The 24009-nt window shown below is 41.6% G+C and overlaps 1 protein-coding gene and 1 long non-coding RNA gene across 3 annotated transcripts in view; one reads left to right on the top strand and one right to left on the bottom strand.

The window, feature by feature from the left end:
• The window catches only part of ADCY5 (adenylate cyclase 5), a 198266-nt gene that overhangs the window by 21886 nt on the left and 152371 nt on the right, over positions 1-24009 (bottom strand). For both annotated transcript variants that reach the window (XM_042877718.1, XM_042877719.1), the window contains exons 8-11: positions 21471-21611; positions 8347-8369; positions 3517-3661; positions 2223-2320 (exon numbers count right to left, since the gene is read on the bottom strand). In XM_042877718.1, the coding sequence (XP_042733652.1) occupies positions 2223-2320; positions 3517-3661; positions 8347-8369; positions 21471-21611 (407 nt within the window). The remainder of the gene's footprint in view (positions 1-2222; positions 2321-3516; positions 3662-8346; positions 8370-21470; positions 21612-24009) is intronic.
• On the top strand, positions 1563-23546 carry LOC122183595. Its single transcript, XR_006180294.1, has 3 exons — positions 1563-1640; positions 9223-10458; positions 22417-23546. It is a non-coding gene; the product is annotated as an uncharacterized LOC122183595 (long non-coding RNA).

The raw sequence follows: 24009 nt of genomic DNA, 5'->3' as shown, positions 1-24009 counted from the left end.
CAGCTCTAGCCTGGTCAGCTTGAGACGTTCCCCTGCTTTCTCTGTTCCTCTCAACTTTGAAGTACAAACAGGACCTCAGGGCTAACTTTGTACTATGCATTTTTGCATATGTGTTTTGATCATGGAGATATTCAAGAACAATTTTGTAGTGATTGGTCTCAGTATGAAAGGACAGGCCCCCTCCCAGGAGTTTGCCTTGTTCATAATTTAAAGGAAGTACTCTTGCAACATGACATTAAGGCTAACCACACCAAAGCCAGCTGGTCTCTGTGTTCTCTCATGACTATTAGGATAATTGTACTTGCTAATTCACTGTTTGAGCCTTTGTGAAATTCACTGAAGTGATTCCTCTTAATCATCGCAAGTCACCATCGCCATTTTGTCTCTAGTGTCAGACTCAAATTCCTTTGAAGCTCTGATGGTGACACATACACACCTGTGGTTTCGATTGCAGCTTAACTGTTACCTTCAACAGAAGACCAAAGTTATGCAATTGAAATATTGAAAAAAACAACCCTAAAGTAGTGGGAAAATGTATCTGATCCTCGTTTAAACCGTGAAATTTTATTTTAATTCAAATCAAATTATCTTTCAGACAGATCAGGATGCCTAAAAACTTACCAGAAGTGCTAACCACCCCCTTCCAGGTCATGAGGAAGGGGACGGAGCAGCGTGGCATTTATACCACACTGCCTGTAATATGAAAGAGTCAGCCATATGGTTGGTGCAGATCAGAAAGTGTCAAGTTGTCATTTCAATGTTGAACTGGGTTTTATGGAGATAGCTTAGTGGCTGCTTTGGGAGTTTGATGAGAACCACAAAGCCTCGTAGAGAGCCTTTGCATGTGAGAGCTCAAAGGGGTAATATCCAGCCAGCAGATCTAAAGTGTAAGCCATTAGTAAGCGAGGCCAAGCTCTCTAAGAATATTTTGGCCATTAGCTACAGTGTGGTATTTGCTCGGATCTATCTGATTTCAGTTTTAACCTCTAGTTTCCCAAAGCAGATCTGTCTGTTTACATAATGCATTTACACTGATGTTATTTCGCTGATCTAATATTTCTGTGAGCAGAAGTGAATGTCCTCTTGCCTGGGAGAGAGAATGACCTCAAACAATAGACCACGCACTATTTCTATGACCTTCCAAACATCTCTGAATGGTACAAACCAGTCTCTACTCTGAAAAGAAGTGCAGTGTGAACAGACGTAGAAGCAGTTGTAATGACAAACAAAAGCACTGGAACTCTCTATAAAAATTTTTTGTCTTCTTGTAATGAAGATGAATTTGGAGCATTGTTAGAGCTTCTGAGATCTTGTTCTTCAGATTAAAAATGACTAACTCTAAATTCATTTCCAACACTGCAGTGTTCAGTGAATGATATATTATTGTTACTAAATGAGAGCACAGGAAATACCAACATGTTTTAATTTCAAGGGATTTTTTCATGAACTCTTTGAGAAGAAATACCATATCTGCAGAGCTCACTGCTGGAAAAGATCCAGAGAGTTACACTGTTCCTTTCAGATGCAGGAACACACTGCAGTGGTTCAAAAGCTCTGTGCGCCACAGCCCAGAGGAGCTTATTCCACTTCAGTCCCTCTCTTGCCTGGGGAAAGAAATGACTGCATCCCTTAAACCCCGGGTAAGCTATCAAAGCTTAGGCATGTGTAGCCTTTTGTACTTTTCTTCTTCTTGCATGGCTGCTCTGAATCCAGAAGAATAAATGCACAAGAGGTTAAACCTCACCTGTGAAGCAGACCCTAAAACCTCAGCACTCTGAGCAGTGAGATTGTGATGGGTTTTTCACCTCTCTGTTCTATTGCATTTAGATAAGGGGACAGACCAAACTCATGCTGTGAATGCACACTATGCCTCAATAGGCACAGTAAGCTTACAGCTTAGTGATATTTGTTTTTCCACGGCTTTATAAATGTGCCAAATCAAATTTTGTAAAGTGGAGGTAAATGTAAGAGAACTCTTGCTGGCAAAACTGAAAGACTCACATGCCAATGAGGAAGTTTAATATGCACTAGAAATGAGTGGAAACAATAAGCATCACACATAACTCAAGAATGAATTATTTAAGGATTTTCTTTTCCCCTTGGTGCTCTGACTTCTCAAGAAAAAAGCAACAAAGAAATGTAGGCTAGAATATTGGGGGGGCAAGGGAGGGGAGCAGATAGAAGCAAAGGGGTGATAAGATAAGATAAGATAAGATACTCACTGCGGCACAATTATGATCTGAACAAAGCAGATGAAGAGGAAGACTAGGGAGGCACAAGCCACATAGGCTCCGAATCTGTCGTCCACCTGCTTGGAGTACTGCAAAAAAAGCAAAGTGTTACATTAGTGGAAAAATTGGCTGCTGCCTTCACCCAACCAACAAACGCTTGTTTCTTGGCTTCCATTTAGGTTCTTGGAAAGAACTGCCAGTAGGAAAAGACTAAGACTACAAACTCCCCTGGTCCCTGGGCAAGCTGTAAGGGTTCAAACCCTTACAATGTTCCAAAGACCAGGGAACAAATCAATACAGCTGGATAGAGGGTTCAAAGCCTGGTCCTTGCATCAGAGGAACAGAAATGAGGATACTTGGGACCAGGATAATAGGTCACTACAATCAGACATGAACTTCTTCTATGGGAAGCTTCCTCCAACAAGGATGAATGCTGCTAATGAGAAAACCTTGTTTTCTTTTGTGCAGACAGCTTGGCTCACTCTAACGATGGTGCAAGGATGCTGTGGTTTTCACACAGTCACTCCTTCCAACTACTTGTCAACATATCAGTCACATGGGAGCTGCATCCAATTCCCAAAGATGCTTTCTTTAGCTTGAAGCATGGTTCTCAGTACAAACGGTTTCAATATTTGAACCACGAAATGAAAGGTGCTGAGAACAGGTGAACTGCTAATTTCCTTAGCAGTTTTCAGCTATAAAATTGAAGAGGAGTGGGGGTAAATTACATGCTTGTGCTTTCACTTGATCCCACACAGGTGCATTGAATAGCTATAAGTCCTGCGAAAGTCTGTTTTCACAGTAGGCTGCAATTCTTGTCATTGAAAGAGTATTTCTACATAAAACGAAATAAATAGTGCCAACTTAATTTCTGAAATCTTATCCATTAAATGGTGAGCTTAACATGGAAACTGCTCAAGTATCCCAAGGATCTGCGCTGGGATGAAAAAAAAAAAAAGAGGAAAAATAAGATGTGGAATTTCTTTGGGCAGTTAAAAACTGTAGCTCACATGGTACCCTTAACAGTAACTGCATTTAACTGGACTTAATGTCACAGTCCAAAGAAAATTTTGTCTCTATTTAATAGACAGAGAAATTGAAAAGATCTTTGCCTCACAACACAAAGATATCTGAAAGCCATCAGCTATTCAGGACTCCTGGTCTACTACTCTCCTCTCCCAAATCTGTGTGAGTGAGAACTCTAACTGTCGCTTAAAATGGGTTCCCAAAGACAGAATAATGAACCTTAGTAGCACTTACAGCTCCCTGGGTGGCAAGGCATTACCTTTTTCTCCAGGTCAGGCTCCCTGAATGTTAAGAGAAACTTGCGCACGTGCTCAGAGCGTAATCGGTCAATACTTCTGGCATCAATGGCCCGGCCCAGAAACTCATCCACTTCATCTTCTGGGTTCATACTTTCCTGTGTATTCCTGAGGATGTGGGAAAAAAAAAAAAGGAACATAAGAGGGTAAGATAATTGCCTCCTCTTAACCACATGTTATCATCTGACTCTATAACAAACTGTGGGTTAATGGCATTTTGCTTATGACAACTTTGAGCTGGAAAATGGATTGTGAGCTGAGAGGAAAATTAGACCAGCTGCACTGCACACTGACAGCCCGCCAGTGAAAGAATTTCATTTATTTGCCTTTTTTTTCTAAACAACCTCCAAATCAAGGAGCTTTCTTGCTTTGGAGTCTCTTTACTGTGCTTCATCCTCACAACTAGGCTGTAATTCCCCTCCACTAGTCCTTAGACTTAGTCTTCCCTGCTGCACTATCGATGATCTATGTAACCAGCCATATTCACTGTTTCGCTATAATTGTGTCTATAATGATGTTGGATTTTTCAGGTTGGATATTAGAAAGAATTTCTTCGTAGAAAGAGAAGTTGGCATTGGAACAGGTTGTCCAGGGAAGTAGTGGACTCATTGTCCCTGGAGGTGTTAATGGAAAGGGTAGATGTAGTACTTAAAGACATGGTTCAATGGGCAATATTGGTGGTAAGTGGATGGTTGGACTGTTAGATGATCTTAGAGGTCTTTTCCAACATTAACGATTCTATGATGTCTGCAAAAATTTCAGAACTTGAATAATTCTCCATTACTGAGAAAAAAATTGTTTACAGAACAAACCTTTGACAAAAACAAACGTGGGGAAAAAATGTGGCCTGACACCCCACTGCTTCCCTCATGCAGTTTTTATGAGTAAGAGAAGCAGACAATATTTCCTGTTTACAAGATACTTAATTCACTTGAGCTAGGGAGAAGGTAGCAAAAAACCCTCCCCAACATAAATTAGATTCTGCTTTCCAAATATCTGGAAGATTTTAAGATTGCTTGTAATCTTTGTTGCCATTTTGTTTTTGATGTTCATCTACGGTTTTTGAAAAATGTTAAAAAAAATAACATCAAAAAATTAATTGCCCCGAGGCAATTTGCACATGCAGTCAGGAAACCTGAAGCACCTCCCAAAAATTTATTGCTGCTTCTTAAAATTTAGTCACTTGCTGATGCCACTTTAATGGTCTGCCTTAAAACTAGCCATGGGCAGAAATTAAAAGCGCATTCTGAAGTGCTGTTTTTCTGTTCTGTTTACATGATTGCCAAGGACACAGAAGTTGCACAGGGTATATTCCAATGGACAGCTATTTCTGTGTGCAAATCCCACGGTGGGAATGCAGCTTCCAGCTCATGTTGAGTGACCTTCACCTTTGGCACTCTGGAAAAAAGTCCCAGGCTCTGACCAGCAGGATGGGAAGCTGCAGTGCTTTCTGTTCTGAGTTTCGTTTGCACTGCAGGACAGGGCGCAATGCCCAAGGCTGCTGCTGGACTTACTGGCAGGGTTGTGCTGTGAGCAGAGGCTGCTCAGCGCAGCCTACAAACCAGAACATGATGCCATGCTCAAGGTTGAAGTCCCCGTCTCAAAGGAAAGGCTTTTTGCTGGACATGGCAGGATTGTAGAGGCACTCTGTGCCCCTGCTCTGCCATGTACCTCTCACCAAGAGAAAGGCAGACCAGGCCTACTGGCTCGTTGCCACCTCTCCTGCCCCTGGCCAGCCAGGCTGCTCCAACACGTTGGTGTCTCTTCATGGCCATGTGGCAATGGCAGCTTGTCCACCTTGCCTCGGTGACTCACTACTGCTTCACCCAATCAATAGTTCAGTAGGGTTGGAGCAAAACAGTTGTTTTTATTTTTGGCCTGTAGTTATTTAGTTCCTTGACGGTCATGTATTCCTCTTTGAAACTATAATGAAGTTTTGTTCCCTAGAAGGACAGGAAATTCAATTTACTTCTAGATGCTCCCTTGGAGGAAGCACGTCTGCTTAAGCAATCAGCAAGTGGCTGCTTGCTTTTCAGTCCGTCCTCACAAGTCTGTCTTCTGGACCCATAAAAAAGAGTAAGGAAATCATTACGGTTCATATTTACAGAATGTCTTCCAAGATCCTGCAAGTTATTTACACACGTGGGTCGTTCACATTCAGTCATTTCATACACGTATGAGAGAGGCAATACATTTTCCTCCAGAACTGGAGCAAAGAGTTGGCTCAGCATCCTCGTGAACCTCAGTCACATTTCAACCTCCAGTTGAACAGCAACATTCAGGAGGATGTGAAGAGAAAAGAAAAATCTGCACAGGCTTTGGTCATGGCTGTCTCCAGTTCTGTAACAGGTCATTGTACTGCGGAGGGCATTTCTCATACTACATCTTCTGTGGTTGCAGCTTATGTAAACACATTTCTGCAGTTTTTAGGTAACCTTGCAGGGATGTTCATTGCAAGGTAGGCACACTCGAGCAAACAGCAGGGAAGCCTGATCACCTGCACATACTCTGCTGGTGGGGCGGCTGCTCTGCATCCTTGACTGTTGTACCCCTATTCATTACTGTACAGTAAGTCTGGGTACATCTGCATAAGTCCTAAGTCAAAAGAGCAAATGTTCTTGTTCTAAGGAGAGCCCTGAAGGCTGTGCTCCTAAGTCAGAGTGGAGCTACTGCCATGGAGTAATGAAATTCATATGTGGAAATGTGTTTTCATATATTGATAGTGTGTGAGGGGAAAAGCAGGGATTTCAGGCCCCCAAGAAACTTTCAGAAACACCTCTTAAAAGTGCTGTTGAGATCTGTACAAAATGCAGCCAAAAGAAAATTGTTACAAGGGATGGGAACAACATGAACAGAGCTGGGAGCAGCTTTTGCACTCCGCTTGTGCATGTGAAAGCTAGCAACTGACCCAGAGAAGTTGGCTTCAAATAATCCAAAAACATTCTGCTTATTCAGTTACTTCCTGCAAATGAAGAGTGTGAGAGTGTGACCACTGCCAGAACTACATATATGGCATAATTGTAAATGCCTCATGCCTAGGTTCAATGACTACATCTTCACTCAGGCGAGTGTCAGGTCCTGTTCTAAGAGATACATGGTGCTTCATCCTTGCTGTTGGAAAAGAGCTGTGCTTTTGCATGTGAAAGCACAGAACTGAGTGCTTGGTGTCTAATTTAAACAATGCCATGAACATTTCCTGGCAGAGGTGGTTTTTTTTAGCCACATCTTTATCCCTGAATTAAACAGATTGCTGGATCAAGAGAATATAAGGCAATTAGGAGATTTTTTGTGTGTGTGTGGAGCAGGAGTGAAAAAAGCCTGCAATCTGTATAGTAAGATAGGGGCACACTGAAACAGCACTAGTAAATACAGAGTAATCCTTGCCAGCACTTAGCAGCTCAAGTAACCTTTTCAAATTGCAGGATGGAGGAGAGACATGACCATCCTTGGAGTACCCACCTGTGGAGGAACCATTCCTCACTCACTGAGTGACTCATCCGTAGCCCAGCACCAAGGCAGGAGAACTTATGTTCTCTTACGTGAAACGTAAGGACAGACCCTATTTCATGAAGAATACTTCAAAATTTCTGTATTCCTCACAATTATTTTGTTGCAATCTGTTAGATCTTTTTCCTCCAAAATATATCCAGTATCAGTTGAGTACACAGCAGCCATGGACACAAGATTCTCCCCAGATACCCTGCACCACACCGAAACATCTCATGGCGCTCAGTGGTAAATGTTATTAAAACAGAGTTTGCAGTGAAGGGCAAGAGGAGGAGAAGATCCCAAGTATTGTCATGTCCAATCTTACCACATTCCTTTACTTCTAGGGAGTTGCACTCAGTGCTCAGCCATCATAACATGAATTTCCCTACAGGCACATTATTTAGGGCCCACAGAAGCATTCAGCTGCCCCAGCATACACAGATCTGCCAAGTCCTTATTGGCAGCCTGAGAAATGTGATAAAGAGCAATAGCAACATATTTCAGGCATCAGTCTCTTCTACTGTCACCTGTCTTGCCCTGAGCAAGCTTACAATTAATGCCATTCAGTGGTTCTGAATAAGAAATAATTATAGACACCCTCACTACAAGAAATTTTTTTTGTAATGTCCAGCTGTGGAAGTGAGAAAGGGACTATATTTTTTTTTTCTTCCTCCAAAAGAGATTTTTTTTACCACCCATGTTTTATCACTATTTTTGCCATTAAAAAAATTGTTAGATATGAAATAGATCAAAATGCTGCTCTAGCATGCTTGTATTTTACAGCATGAAATTATGAATTCACCTTTTAAAATGAACTGTCATTTCTGCGTTTACTTTTGCATGTAGAAATTAGTACTATGTAATAATTAGAAGTACATACATAAGAAGCACTCAGGAACTATATTTGTCATTTAGACATACATAATTTGTTCTTATTGGAAATGTTCAACACTGCTAGACACACTTTTCATGATGATTTTGTTCTTGGGATATTGTCAAAACAGCAAACACTGAATAACGCTGGGTGGGGTGGGAAAGAGCAGCAAAATGTTTTAATTCCAAATGCCAGCTAGACTCAGACAAATCAATAAATGTTTTGAGACAGTGACAGCTCTGACTGCACATCAGTCAACCCCGTGTCCTCAGACTGGCTGTCCCTACAGGAGAAGTCACTGGGGGGTCCAGGCACTATTCTTGGCTGCTGGGCACTAATTTTTGTCCTTTTTTAATATGAGAAGAAAAAAACAACCAACAACACAAAACCCACAAACATAACAGCATATGACAGAAGAGAATTTGCTTACTTGTCCTTGGGGTCCTCAAAACCCTGTAAGAGAGGAAAAGGACACAAGGGTTAGGAAACAGGCAAATCTTAAGAACTCAAAGCATGCAGAGAACGACACTGCAGAGGAGTTTTCGGAGCATTCACTGCCAGGTGTGGATGGAGAGCCTTACCAACCCACGGCAATGTTTGTGCTGCTGTGTCATCGGGCAGACAGAACAGTTTTAGAAAAACACTTGGCTTTCAGTATAAATTTATGGAAATGGAGATAAGAGAAATGCTTCAGCTGACTGCTGGCACACGTTATTTGAGATACAAAACTCTGACCGCTAACATGGGACAACCACGTATTCAATCCGGCACAGCTGCACCTCTTTATTTAAGCTGGGGATTGGCTAAGGGAGCCCAATGCATTTTGCTTTATATTTTTTCAGTAGGAACCCCATAAGAGTCTTCTTCCATCTCCTCATACTGCATGCACACGCAAAAAAAATGTGTTTCCTTAAATAAGACTGCAGAAATTGTAATTTCTGTGTGTAATAACCAAAATGTTTCACAATTCCTTTGGGGCCACCTGAACTGAGTGAGTGTGTGTATTCACGGTCACCCATAGCTTAAGTGGCTAGAAAGCCTCAGAGAAAAACGTATGAAGGCACACACACTTCTATATGTTTAGTATTACCATACCTAACAGACCAAATACCGCGAAACAGGACATTTTGCATGGGATGAAACAAAATCTCTCCTCTGAAATCTTGGCTCGACTTTAACTGAAGTTAAGAGAGGTTGTATACTTGACAAGCAGGGTCACAGGCACAGGGTTTGTACCCTGTGTTCCAAAACATAAGAGAAATGTAACTGGGAGATATGCAACTTTGCTTTTGTTTTCCTCCCTCAGGCCAAAACCGCTCAGAGCACATGAAGATGTTGCAGCTGCTGGACCTGCAGCTGCTCCCGGGTTGGGGGAGCAAACAGAGGCCTGCCTGATGCTGCACGACTACAAGGAAAAGCCTTTGGGCAACAGTTTTCACACAGCTGCGTTGTGTGTCGCCATCAGCAACAAGAACACGGACCAGATTCTAAAGGAGAACAGATTTTGCCCTTGCGATGAGTTAGCAATGTGGTGGTACAGCAATGGGCAGAAGCAAAACCAACACAGCGACCCTGGATGACACCAACTCGGCAAGTGGAAAAAAGAGGTCCTGGTCCCTCAGGTCAACAGGCAGGACTGTGATTCACAGAGAGCTATGTCCATTTTTATACCCTCCGTTTCAAAGTCAAACCACACCTCAAAATAGAAACTGCAACTCCAACTTAACCCGTCCGAAATCCAGATGAAGGAAGGTTCTCAGTGCCATGTACTAACCACCAGTGGATTCAAGTGCAGTGGGAAGAAGGAAACAGTAATGTTGATTCAATGTTAACATGTGCACTTGTCCAAGCCAAACAAAACATGTACTTTTGATTTCATGTTAAACAGTGCTGAAGGGATCATTCAGCTTCTTGTTGTGTGGCTTTTTTTTTTTTTCTTAATCATTCTACAGTTGTCAAGAATATCTGATTTATTTATTTATCCTCTAAGCAATGCTAAACTCAGTGCCAAGAACGAAAGCTCACTGATTAATCATGGAGACAAAATGCTTAGTAATTTGTCTGGTGTCATAGCCAGTTAGGCTGGAAAAAATAAGAAAATCAGCTGAAGATGGATAGCTACCAGCCAACAAATGAGGGGGAGAGAACTGATGTGAAAACAGACAGTACTTGCTTATTAGATAGACATCAAGTTCACATTTTCTAGCTTATCCACGTGGGAAATGGATGACTGACTGCAACTGGAGCGTCTCCTAAAATGGTCTGATTTTCATGGACTGCTGAGAAACTATTCATCCTACTGATGTCCTGAAATCAAACACAGATTTCAGACTCCTGCCTTCTAGGTGTGCATGTTTGGGAATACAAGCCAACAGGTCAATTTACAAGAAAATCTCAGCAAACATATCCTCAGTAAATGCCACAATACTTCGAGCGTGAAAAAAAATGTGGGCTGCATGTTTAGCTGGTCATTGACCAAGGTGAACACTTCAGCTACACAGAACTGGATTCTCCCCTGCCTTTTTCCCCCAGCAAAAACACTGTAAGTAAATTCTCTAAAATAATACAGAATTAATTGATTTAGTTCTACATTTTTAAATACTAGATTGTACTTGAAGCCCTAGAAGTTATTCATGTTGGCAGCTCAAACAAAATTAGTGCTTTAAAATTAAAACCTCACAAAAAGCCTATTTCAGGTAGAGCAAAAAAGGAAATGATTATTCTATGTTCTTTCCCAAATTTTCTTCTAACAGTATCTAAATATTTAAGAGTGACATGAACTCTAATTAGAGAGAATCAGCTTACAATTAAATGTAGTAGGAACCTCTCTGAGTTAAGCAAATCAAATGATTCACTTCAAATGTTCCCATTTTGTGAGAAAGATTCTTCAAGCAGAATTTCCAAAAATGGAATTGTTATGGAGAGAGGTCTGCAAGGTTATTTTAGGAAAAAAAATAGTCCAAACAAAAAACAAAAAAACCAAAAAACCCATAGCTTCTTAGAAACTGATAGCATATAACAGGAGATCTTTCTCCTTTGCATTGAAACACTTTGCTGGGAATCAGAAAATATACATCTCAGAGATCTGAGACCAGAGATTTTTTCCCCTGTTCATTAAAGCTTCAGCCTCTCAATTGCATGCCAAGAATACTTTTAAGCAGGGAGATGATCGTGTGCACAGTGTCATGCTGCTCACCCTCTTCAGGTTGGGAAGGAAATTTCCCCCTGGGCTCTGTCTAATGTGTTTTCAATTCCTCCCACTTTGTGGGCATGCTTGGTCCATTACAATCATTTGAAAATGGTCACTTAAATTATTTCCTTTCCCTTGCACAAAGCTTGAGCACACTGGTCTTTTTCCATTTCCACTGCTAGCAAACAGTTTCATTTCTAGATGTCTTGGATGCTTTCCTCCAGTTAAAATCCTTTGGCTCAACACAGGTCTTGTAGGAATATGGGCTACAGTAATTTGGCTTCACTCCTAAAGACTAACACACTCATGGCCTAGGAGACAGATGACCACAAATCACAATTTCCTCACAGCATGCAAAGCAACACAGACAGTGAGGCCAGCTCTCCTCCCCTGTTCACCTCTACTGAGATGAGCTCAGGGATCTCTGCATGGAGTCCCATCACGTGTGCACAAACACCTTCAGGTGAAGGAGCTCAACAGGAAATGTGAGATAATGAACGTTGTTGCTGCAAGCAGCCCTGATCTCTTCTGTCCATGCTGCTGGAGGCTGGGTAGCTGTGCTGGGCAGTGCAGTACCCAGCCTGTCTGGGTATGGAGCAGCTTTAGCTCCTCAAAGGTACACCAAGATTGGCATTTCTGCACACACATATACAGAGATCTGAGCACCCAGGCAAAATAGCTGATAAAAAGCATGTGCCCACCATCTATGAAAGAGGGAATAAGAGGGTAGGAAGAGAAGATGCCAATTCCTGGAGTAGAGTATATAAATCCCCTCTTGATTGCTCATGGACTTATGCCCAGCAAGCTGAAGCAGTACCAATGGCTTTCCAGGGTGCTACAAAGAAAAGTCTGGGAACTGTCAGCAGGAATGAAAATGGCAAAAGTGGTGATGGCTACAGGAATCAGACAGAAATGAGTTCAGAGAAATTCAGGAATAGCTCCATAACCACAATGACGGAATAGCCCTTGTTACAGTCAAAATTCTTTTTCTCTAAAGGAAACCCAAGGCATGAAACTGGTCAATGCTAAAGGACCTCATGCAATTCTTATTCAGGCACTATTTTAATATCCCTGATACTGGGATTTTTCCCCATCCCCCAGGAGACTGCATTATTCAGCCATCAGCCTGCAAATGAAAAGGTAAAAGTATTTAATAATTGCTTTGAGACTAAGAAAGTTCTCTCTCCGAATTGAGGAACATTAACCCAAACGTAGCTGTATCAGCTCCCATACAGGCAATAATACCCACTGATGAACTGTCTTGCTCTTTTTTCTTTTCTACGTGGGATTATTAAAAAAAAACCAACCATGTGTTATGGCAGGTCAGGTGGCTCTGAATTTACAAGCACTTACTTTTAATGACCATCCTCTGTGGGAACTGACGTGCAGGAGAAAAAAAAGAGGGAACGTGATATTACTGAATCTGTCCCAAAAGCTTACAATTTTATGAGGGATATTTTATGGAAATCTGTTGCACTAACAGCTCATGTGACTGCTGCCTCTCTTCTTGACTTCTAAATTAACTAAGCTGTTTTCTTTGAAGATTAATACGGATTCCTTAAATAGAATGATAAAGCGTTTGTCAAAGCTGTGACAAGCTGACTGCTATACCATAATGCTTTGAATCAAGAACCATGAGAAATAATACTTCTAACTTTGAGAACATTAGCTGTAATTATTAACATATTGTAAATACGCAAAGAAAAGTGGAGTAGACTTTACACCCTTTTAGCTTTTCATCTAGCTCCAAAAACAAGATAATAGAGGAGCTGATGAGCTCTGTGACCTTTTTAATAACAACGTGCTTGGAATGCACAGATTCCACCTTAAAAGCTTTGCTGGCAACTCCAGTAAAGATTGCCAGGGCAAAAATGTCAGAGAAGCTAATTTTGCTTGCCCTTTGCTCATGCCTAGCGCAAAGACCCAAATGAATGGGACTTACATGAAATCTGAAGTACTGCAGACTTACAAATCAAGACGACAAAGTGAGGTTTGTAAGGGCTCACGCCAACTTGCAAAGATGTTCCACAGTAACAAAGATTATGAAGATGTACATGGAGACAGAAAGGCAGAGAGTGGATGGAGTTAAAAACAAACCTGCAATGGCTCCACCACAAAACTAATTATTCACCTCCATTTATCAGATTTTCAGTACTGTGTTACATTCTGCCTTTGTCTCTGTGGTCACCCAGACAAGGCTAGGAAGGCAGATGCTGTTAGGTATAAGAGCAGAAACAGAACTGAAGGATTTTCAAGCACTCAAGCCAGAAATAATGTAATTTCTATACCAGACTCCAGAAAGTACAGGCACACAAATACACAGGCTGGTAGGAAGGGTATTTAACAAGAATCTAAGTGTGGAACAACAAACTGGCGCAAAATTAGTTTACAAAACAGATCAGACCAGCGTGTCTGCTACAGCTGGAACACAGACTAATGAGTTCTGAAGAGGAAAGCTGAAGTGCTCCCTTTCTGCATCCCACCCTGCTTAATAAAATAGACTTTCATTCCTCTGCACTGCTCACAGCTGGTGAAGCACTCTACTTTGTTCTGCTGAAAACAACTTCTACATGGTCTCTGTCAGACTGGACCAGACCAAAACCAAGGATTTATTTAGCTCACCGGATTTATACTATGTAGAACATATGCTGTTGCTTTTGAAATAGTTTTCCCACCTTAATTTTAATTCATTTATGGCTTGGAACTCACTGCCAGAGGAAGGACAGGTTGCTCACACTTCCCAGTTTTCTGAACTCTGAATCCAAATTTCTACATGTCAATGCCATATCTGCAAATGAAACGGTACGTGATTCTGTGCCTCACTTGTGAGCAGTTACCATACCTCACAAAACAGAAAAGATCCAAAAACAGGTAGCGGTAGAAATGCTCTGAACTGGTTCCTGGCTCCTTTATCTCTGTCTTTTCATCTCTACAATCTAAGTGATGATAAACAACACACTTCTACAGAAATTACTGCTGAACCGAACAGATGCACAGATGTAGACAGATGCCAACACTGAATCCAAATGTGACCTCCCTTAATTAGTCATCCACTGTCTCTAGAAACGGTTCTGGTGAGTGCCACAGCTTCACTTCTGATGTCAATGTGTGGTGAGCTGCCACTAACATCAGAGGAGATGCTTCTTGCATAAAGAGAAACAGGTATCTTTATGTCTGTAGGCTTAGTTTAATCCTGCTAAAAGACTGTATGACTTTTTAGTAGTATCTTGATCCAATCTGCCTTTTCCTGTATGACTACAGTTTACTCAAGGAAAGCATGTGATCGTTGGAAAATAATCAGTGCAGGACTTCCCTGCAAATACTAAACTCTAACTAGACTTCACACATGCAGCTGTAGATCAGCTGTTGCTCTTAATCATCTTTTACAAATTTAATCAAGGTCGACAGCAAGCCCCCATCGACTGGAATAAAATTTAAGTTTGCAGACACAAAACTGTACAAAGCCTCCAACAACTTAAGCAATGTATAGTGCTTTATATGGCTCCCACTCATTTATGTGAGATCACGCAGCACATTTGAATCAAACAAATCCTCTTTTCAGAAGCACCAAAGCTGACAAAACTTGCTGTTTTGTCAAACAAATTGGCTTCAGAAAACCCAGACCAGGTTAACAATTTCCTCCCAAGTCTGTCGCAGTGCCTCGGGATTACAGCAGAATGGATTGCCTGAAAGTTTCTCCCTACTTGATTATGGGAATTTGGGGGATTCTGAATGGCAGCAAAGATGTAGTGGGACAAATTCTCCATTGGTGTCCCTGTCCAACTCTGTTGACGTTAATGTTGCTATTACCAGATTTAGCAAGTGATTGCTAGAAAAGAGGATAATGGTGACCTCATGCTAAACAAAAACTTTTAGAAGGACGATAAACCCTCTGTGCCTCATTCATGGAGACAAGCCTGCTTCTCTTTGAAGAGGCTGCACTACTGACCGAAGAAAACTTGCCCACTGACTTTTCTTTTATATTTTTAATCGCTTCTGATGACAATTGGATTAGATCATCTCAGAGGTCTTTTCCAACCTTAATGATTCTATTACTCTAACCACTGCAGCTGGCACAGAACCAGCTACAGCAATCATTCCTTCGATGCACCTGTTCCCTAATTTTCATTTCCAAGTAACAAGAAAATGTATTATAAGGGTAAGCTGGGGACAACAAAGAGTAGAAGCGAGTTGTATTTGTGATGCAACACACAGAGAACTGCTTGGTTTAAGACAGGACAAATAGAACAAAGAATTATATTTTATGATTGAAAGACTAGGCTTGAAGATGAGTGATGTTTCGTTAGAAAGCAAACACCAAACAAGTATCATGCAGCAGACTGCATGGAGCAGTAGTGCCACAAGGCATTGGGCACTGCCACATGAATAAGGACTTGTTCTTTACTGCCCCAGACATTCCCAGGATGCTTTTTTTAACCTCACTTCACATTTTTAACATCTACATGCAGTCATGTTTCCCACACGTGTATAAACCCTATTCAATTTCACTTCTGGTTTACTTCATAACTAACACTGAGGTCATACACAATTTCACTGCAAATTAAATGCTTCATAGGTCTCATGTAGGCTCATGGCAGAAACACAGTCAGTCCGAAATCAGCATTGCAGATCTTCAGGGTTTCCTCTTTCTGTTCCTAAACTTCCTGATGTTAGATCATTCCAGCAGCTGAAAAAATAAAAGGAAATCTGCCCAACACCTACAACCAGGCTCAGGAATCACATTAGCCATTCTGCTCTTGTTGGGTTACATGGACTCAGATGTACCTGCTCCCAGTGTGAGTCTTCCCAATGGTATCAGTGGAACACACTGAGCTACCTGCCCATGCCAGACAGTGTAAAATAGAATCATAAAATGGCTTTTGTTGGAAGGGACCTTAAAGATCATCTAGCTCCAACCTCCATGACATGTGCTGGCTATCAGATCAGATCAGGCTGTCCAGGGCCCCACCCAACTTGGCCTTGAATGCCTCCAGGAATGGGCACCCATAGCTTCTCCAGGCAACCTATGAAATTTCTCACACCTGTGACATTTCCACCCTTTCAGATTTTTATGCAAGGGCTGAAGCACCTGCCAGAAACGTGGGTATAACTGGCTTTTGTCCAAAGAGAGAAAGATGCCTCAAAGTTTAGCACAGCTTAGACTGGAAACTTCATAAAATATTTAAAGATATTTTCTATTCTTTATGCTCTATAAATTCTCCTAATACGGATTTATTTTTTTTAAAGAGTATTGCTTCTATATTTGTAAAATGTTTTAAGATGACCCTCCAGAATGAAAAGCCCTAAGGGAAACAAACAAAATGTTTTCAGGAACAGCAGGAGTTCTACAAAGCTCCTTACATAGCCCAATCCTTGCATCTACAGGCTTTTTTTTTGGATCTTCCCAGCAGCAAATTAAGATGACTATTTTTCAACCTGCTCTTAGCAGACATGGAGAACGATTTACCGTGATACCCTGTCCTTACAAGCCTTCATATATCTGAAGACTTCGTTCTTACTCAGTGTCCTCCTCACTAGACTAAACTAACCTAATGCCTCAGCCCTTCCTCACAGGTCACACTGCTGAAACTCTCATTTGTAATTCTCTCCATTGGACTATCTCCATTTCATCCACTTTCTCCTAAAAGATTATAATCCCAAACTGGACATGTTTTCCAACTAACTAACACTGAATAGAATCATTTGTCATCTAGAACGGCCCTGCCATGTTGGAAGTTACCAGTATTTGTCTTTTAATTGTTGATTACAATGAAGTTCTTTCACTGTAGAATCTACCACAATCTTTTTTTTTTTTTCCCATAGTTTTGTTTTGCTGATAAGAATTGATGCACAAGCATTATTTCCAGAAGTCTAAAATTCATCAATATTTATAAAAACAATCTCATATCTGTATACTGGGAAAAGCAAAGTCTTTCTCAGTGTATAAATATTGTTCTAGCTATAAATACACCTGTGTTCTCAGATGCTTTGAAGTCAGTTTATTTTTGATTCTTTTGCAATTAAAAAACAGACCAAAGAAACAGTGGGGAACACCAGGCTGGTGTAGGGGACTGTGGGAGCTCTGCTCCTCCACGTATACCATGAACAGAGCAGAGACTCAGGGTAGGGTGGGATGGGTTGGCACCACTGTGACCCCAGCTGCTTCATGCATAGCTAAGCTAGGGTAGGACTAGGGGAATAATTCCAGAATGTTTTAGATTATTGCTGCATGGACACGTGTTTGGGATTTTGTGTTATTTATATGAGTCTGCAAGTGCCTGGATAAACTCCCATGTGCCTGGGGGAACAGCTGAAGGCAGCCAGGACCAGCCAAGGCTAAGCTCCAGCCACAACACAGGCTGATGGCCAGGTGCTGCCCCACCAGCCCTGCTGCACCTCCACGTGGGTGTGATGCTGTGCCCCCATGCCCACACATGGCAGCACCGAAACACTGTGACAGAAGAAGGAGGAAAGAAAAAAGCCTGCAGCTGCCTTTGATATGCATCTGTCTCATCCAGGACTATTAGTAATAAATTCTCAGAGTACAGACAGCTTTCCAGAGCCAGCGTTCAAAGGCAAGAAAGAAGGCCAAAATAATTTTGTTTACTTTTAAATAAAACAGATCCCTCACAAAAATGCTATTCAGGGAACTTTAATATTATCTTTTGGAGAAGTCTATGTAGTGCTGCAAAAAACGGTCTCTGTTTTTCCTGAAAATACGGTTGTCATAATGCAATGAGTTCTAAATCCTGTGTCCAAAAGTATGTCCCCTGTAACAATCCACATTACACCTACATATAAATGTATTTATATCTAGATCAACTGAGCTTTTGCCCTTCTGCTCCACGGGAGGTTTCTGGCCTCCCTGAGCTCGCAAGTTTCTCAGCAAGGTTGCTGATGACACCAAGCTGAGTGGTGCGGTGACACGGTGGAAGGAAGGGATGCCATTCAGAGGGACCTCAACAGACTTGAAAGATGGGCCTGGGTGAACCTAATGAGGTTCAACACAGCAAAGTGCAAGGTTTTGCGCTTGGGCTGGAGGAATCCCAGGCATCCATACAGACTGGAAGGAGCAGTCCTTGAGAGCAGCCTTGCAGAGAAGGACCTGGGGGTCCTGATGGATGAAAAACTTAACAAGAGCCAGCAGTGTGCCCTTGCGGCTCGGAAAGCAAATGGTATCCTGGGCTCCATCAGAAGAGGGGTGGCCAGCAGGGACAGAGAGGTGACTGTTCCTCTCTACTCTGCTCTTGCGAGGCCCCATCTAGACTACTGTGTTCAGGTCTGGAGCCCCCAGTGCAAGAAAGACAGAGCTGTTGGAGAGGGTCGAGAGGAGAGCCACAAAGATGATCAGGGGACTGGAGCACCTCCCCTACGAAGACAAGCTGAGGGAGCTGGGCTTGATCAGCCTGGAGAAAAGAAGGCTGCAGGGTGACCTCATTGCACCTTTCCAGTACCTAAAGGGAGCCTACAAACAGGAGGGGAGTTGACTCTTTGAAAGGGTAGATAACTGCAGGACAAGGGGAAATGGTTTTAAGTTGAAGGAGGGAAGATTTAGGTTGGATGTCAAGGGGAAGTTATTTACAGAGAGAGTGGTGAGGTGCTGGAACAGGCTGCTCAGAGAGGTTGTGGATGCCCCCATCCCTAGAGGTGTTCAAGGCCAGATTGGATGGGGCCCTGGGCAGCCTGGTCTGGTATTAAATGGGAAGGTTGGTGGCCCTGCATATGGCAGGGGGGTTGGAGATTCATGATCCTTGAGGTCCTTTCCAACCCTGGCCATTCTGTGATTCTGTGGTATCTACATATCAGTATAAGAAAACTGCACATCACTGCAACATCACCCTGCTCCAGGCAGAGTGCTAGCTCATGATTGCTGTTGCAAACACCTGTTTTGACATTACAGGGCTAGGGGACTTCAGGTTTTAAAAAGCAAAGCTGTACTGCCTGCGGAGAAAAGACTACAGATAATTACATACAGGAGGGCTGGGGAAAAGTGGGTGACATGAACAAAGAGCACATCTTGAGGAGCTTTGAAAGCTAGTGCAGCTTACTGAGATCAATGGCATGTCATCCCAGAGGAGTGCTGAAAAAGCCTTTGTAGTTCTGCCCCCCTTCTGTCTGTCTGCACTTTGTATTTCTAAGCAGGCAGCACGCAGACTGTGCGTGCCTTTAAGCACACGTAGCATCCATGTAACACAGCATCAGAGGTGGCATACAAATGAAGTACTGTGCAAAGATAGGTGGTGCAAAGCAATGCTTACTTAGATCAGAAGCTAAGGAATTGGTTTTATGATCTGATCAATAAGATGTCCATCTAGCAGACATTAAGATGGTCCCAGTCCGTAGAAAGCAGCATGTTTTTGTTCAGAATAAAGCACCTCAGAGATACAGCAGTGGGAAGTACTGTAAATAAAGATTTAAAAAAATGACTCCCCAAGAACAATAAAGACTAGTAAAAAATAAATAATGCTATATCTGAAAGAGGTTTAAACTGGCTTTCAGAAAATAGCATGGCACATGAAACACAGACATTAGCCTCTCAAAAGAGAGCTTGCTACACGAGGCAGCACAGAAACAGAGCGGGGAAAATTTTCAAAGCAGCTGAATCTATAAAAAGGTAAATATCATTACAAGGAAAGGTTGAAGACAAGAAAAGGGAAAAAGAAAAGAATCCTTTCCTCCTACTAGCTCAGGATAGTGATGTTTGTAGGACTCAGTTTGATATTTCAATAAATAATTATGTTTTTTCCAATGAAACAACCAGCTAGACATGGCAAACTGTAATTAACACCAAGAAGCACGATACTGTTTGGCATGCTCACACCTTGTTTCTGAACAGGAGGATGCAAGAGCTCCTTACAAGCTATTCAAAGAAACTTACAATTATAATTATATGCTAGTGTGATTAGCTCCTCTAATAATGTCATGCCTATTGAGCACGCCCTATTGAGAAGCCCACATTAAAAAATACACTGTTCCACTGATCTGTATGCTTATGTCAGAAACCCTTATTTGAATATCCAAGAAATGAAAGAAACATTACTATGGAAATCGAGAAATTCAGTTTAGCACTGTAAAATAATATTATGATTGAATAATATTAGCACTAACTATAAATAAATGGGCCAGCATTTCCCGTTATAAAACACCATATGCAATTGCCTGTAGCTATGCCAAAAATTTTAAGCTGTGAAGGTGATCCCTGTGTTAAAAATTTATCCAAAGCTTTGGTGACTTGCAACAAAACTTTGACTTCAGGCAACAAATACACGCTTTTGACCGTGTACAAAGGATCAAGACAGCATGATAAACTCATTGCAGAAGGGCTCTGGCTTACGCTCACACTCAAGTGAACAAGAAGGAATACAAAAAATCCCAGCACTCAATCAGTGAGTTTTGAGCTGGATAAGCAGCTGAATATCATGTATGACTAACAGAATGTGATTTGCAGTCCTCAAACAGATTTGACATAACCAATCTGACAGACATACCCTTGCGTAACCCAGGTAAATACATTTTAATTTTGTCCTAAATTATGTTCATGTACGGAATATTAGAAAGAATTCATTTGCTTAAAATTTCATCTGAAGAATAATAAGATCACAGAACAATTTGCATACACATGCAAATTATTAAATAGGTGCTAACTATTTTTATTATTAATAATAGTCTTTAAAATAGAAACTCTCTTTTCTTAATCTTTATTGCAGGAAACAAAGATAAGATCTCTATGTAAAATAAGCCACAAAATTACTCTCAGCCCAATTGTGTTGGTAACTGGCCATTCTTCATTTTAATTCAGAAGTAATGAAGGATATAATTTATGAGATGAAGATGCCTGCTATCTTAGACCAATTAATCCATGTCCTTTATGGTGTATTCTTAAGAGTTAAATAGAGTGGTGTGATTCCTGGGGACCCATGAGCATACGTGCACAGGTAGCTCAGAGGTGAGCAGCACCTGCCTGTACAATGCTAGTGAGAATCCCCTGAAAGTGCTTAAGTCTGTTATAAGCTAACAGAAATGTGTGCCACTCGCCATTTGAATGCTCGCATCACTGAGCCATTTTTATAGCTGATCACAGCATCTCCACCAGCTTGGATGAGTTTTCAGACAAGTCAGACCAAAGCGACCAAATTTTCTGCCGTTCAGGCTTCCTTCTCCTTCCAAACCCCCTTGTGCCTCACCTCACCAGCACTACCTCCAGATGTACTATTTATTATTACTTCTGTAGTCAAAAAACCAATTTACTACCCACATTTGGAAGATGCCCTCAGGACTGCAAAAACCTTTAGACAAAGCATGGAGGGATATATAATGCTGTATCGGGAAAAAAAGACATTAATGGCCATAATGCAAGGCATTACCATTCTCTTCATCTCCTTGGAGACCTGGTGAGCTCCGAGGTGGTTGTAAAAGGGCCGGTCGACACCCCAGTGCGGCGGGTTGTGGCTGATGGAGTTGGTGCGCTGCCGGTTCATCTTGGCTATCGTGGCTTTCTCATCTTTCTGAAAGACAAGCGAGGGAGAAACGTGTGAATAGCCAACACCTTTTTCAGTAGGCACACGCATGGCATTTTCCACACTTGAAGGAAGAGAACAGCTTCCCAGACACGGCAAGCATATAAATCTTACAATCAACTGAACTGCGTAGCTGCTAAGGGCAACAGGACAAAAAAAATGGTCTCCTCTGCCCTAATGCTAGCTGCAAATATTGCCATTGGCAGCAACTTCCCTGAAGTTTGGACAAGGTCTTTGTGTTTGCTACCAGAGATGGTTTTGAATCTTGGCTGTACTGGAAGCTTACTGCAAATCTTGTACACTGCAGGTCTGAAAGGTTTCCTTAAAGCTCAATACCAACTGCAAGAGCATGGAACTGCAGTGATTATCTTACCTTACCTAAAGACAAACTCTTTAGGGCTTGGATAACAAATAGCTAAAACCTGCCTATCACTTGGGAGAGAAAACCTATTTCAAGAGAATTGCTGCTTACATGCGTTTATGAAAACAATTAGATGAAATTGTTAATTTTGGGTTGCAGACAGTATTCAGGCATCTGGACATTAAAAAAAAAGAACCAGTTGTTTTAAACTTAGAATTTTTGTTTGTCCTGAATGACAACGTTGGTCAGCATCTGTTTTTGCCTGGAATCCACTTTACTTATCTGTTTATTTTGATTCATTGCTACTGACTGTAACTTGTACCTGTCAAGAGTTTGCAAAATACCTGGTGTTATTTCCATGGAAACCAGAGAGTTAAATGTCAAATGTTATGCTGCCTTAAATTCCTTTTCTTTTTTTTTTTTTCCCTAAAGGAAAGTGAAAAGAATGTTTAAACTCAGTGCTGGGGAAAACCATCCGATGGCTCAAGTATGGGAAATCACCACCTCTTTTCTTGCAAAGAAGAGACAACTCCTACGACAACATTTCCCATGAGACTGCATGCTCACCATGAGGGCACCAAGGGTTTGGGGCAGGTGGCCCTGCAGGCTTGTCCCAAAGGAAACACCAGCTTCACCAATGGGACGTGTGCTCCCACACCTCCTGCCACCACAGCTGCAGCTGCCTCCATCCCCATGTCGGACCCACCGCCGCCTCAGCTGCGAGCGCTGGAAACTCCACCGCTTGGCACCAGGGAACTTCACGTGAGCAATCCTGACAGGGCCACTGGATCACCTCCAGGGGAGCAGCACTTTAAGGGCTAAAAATACACGAGCATGATGCAACGCCGATGTGCAGATTTGAGCTGGTTTGAGGTTTTGGTTTTTAAAAGTCATCGCACTTTGCAGTGCTTGCAATCATTTGCAGCACTTTTTGTGGTTTCTTTTTTCATGTATGGATTTTTTTCACAATTATGCTTCTTGTTTTATACAGCGTGATGCCAGAAAACTGGTAGAAAATGTAGTTCCATTTTCTATAAGCAGATATACATTGTTGTCACTAATAAAAGTGACACTGTCAATCTATTTTATTGCAGTTTAGTGAAGGGTTTTCAACCTGAAGCAATCAAAAACTAGGCTGGGGACCTATAAAGCAAAGCTCCTTGGCTTACATTGCAAATAGTTGTACATCAACAGATGATAAAAAGATACATGGAGCAGTTTTTCCCCACAACTTGGTCAATTTGCTTAAAATTTGAGAAAAGCCTTAAAGTCCCAAAATGCAATCAGATGTGCTAAGCCCTATCAGCCAGGGAGTGATCCTCCCACCTGCTTCCAGTGCAGAATGACTCTGCAGTGCTACTTTTACTTCATGCCAATCACCTGATTAATGTGAAGGGAGTAAAGACCTCATACATGTATACAGGCACATCTGCATTGAGGTAAGGTTGGGACAAATGAGTAAATACATACTTCTGAGAGAGGTCAGGCATCATAAATTATCCATGGCCACGTGCACTCTGTGGGGGTATTTCCCCACCCCTTTTAGAAGGTTTATGTTGGATTGTGAGCTGTGTTTCAGCAATATTTCCAATCACATTAAAGCACATATATAAATAAATTGTGGATTTTCTGTTTTCCAACGTTACATGCTGTGCTACTCTGTTATCTTGGACAGTAGGACTTTGCTGTTAACATAAATACTTACTCAAAAAGCATTTATTCAAACTCTACATTTTTTAAAGTAGAGGTAATTTATTTTCTGAAAAGTAGCATATTCAGTGGCTGATGAGAATAACAAGGTCTAAAAATGAAGAACAAGCAGGATCACAACTTTGGTTTGGAAATTTATGAGGATCCCTACACTGTTCCCTCCTGCCTATTGGCAGTATGAGAATACCTTGCACACAGTGCTCCCTAAGGCATAACGAAGCAGGAAGGAAGAATAAAAAGAAGGAACAGAAGACACCTTTTAGTCTTACTCATCACAAGTACTACCAATAACAGGAGCAGGTGCAAAGGTTTCTG

Source organism: Lagopus leucura, unplaced genomic scaffold, assembly GCF_019238085.1.
Source record: "Lagopus leucura isolate 7727_CA_CO unplaced genomic scaffold, USGS_WTPT01 Super-Scaffold_100019, whole genome shotgun sequence".
In the NCBI taxonomy this organism is placed as follows: Eukaryota; Metazoa; Chordata; class Aves; order Galliformes; family Phasianidae; genus Lagopus; species Lagopus leucura.
Note: the sequence above shows the minus strand (reverse complement) of the source record. Positions and strands in the feature narration are given on the sequence as shown.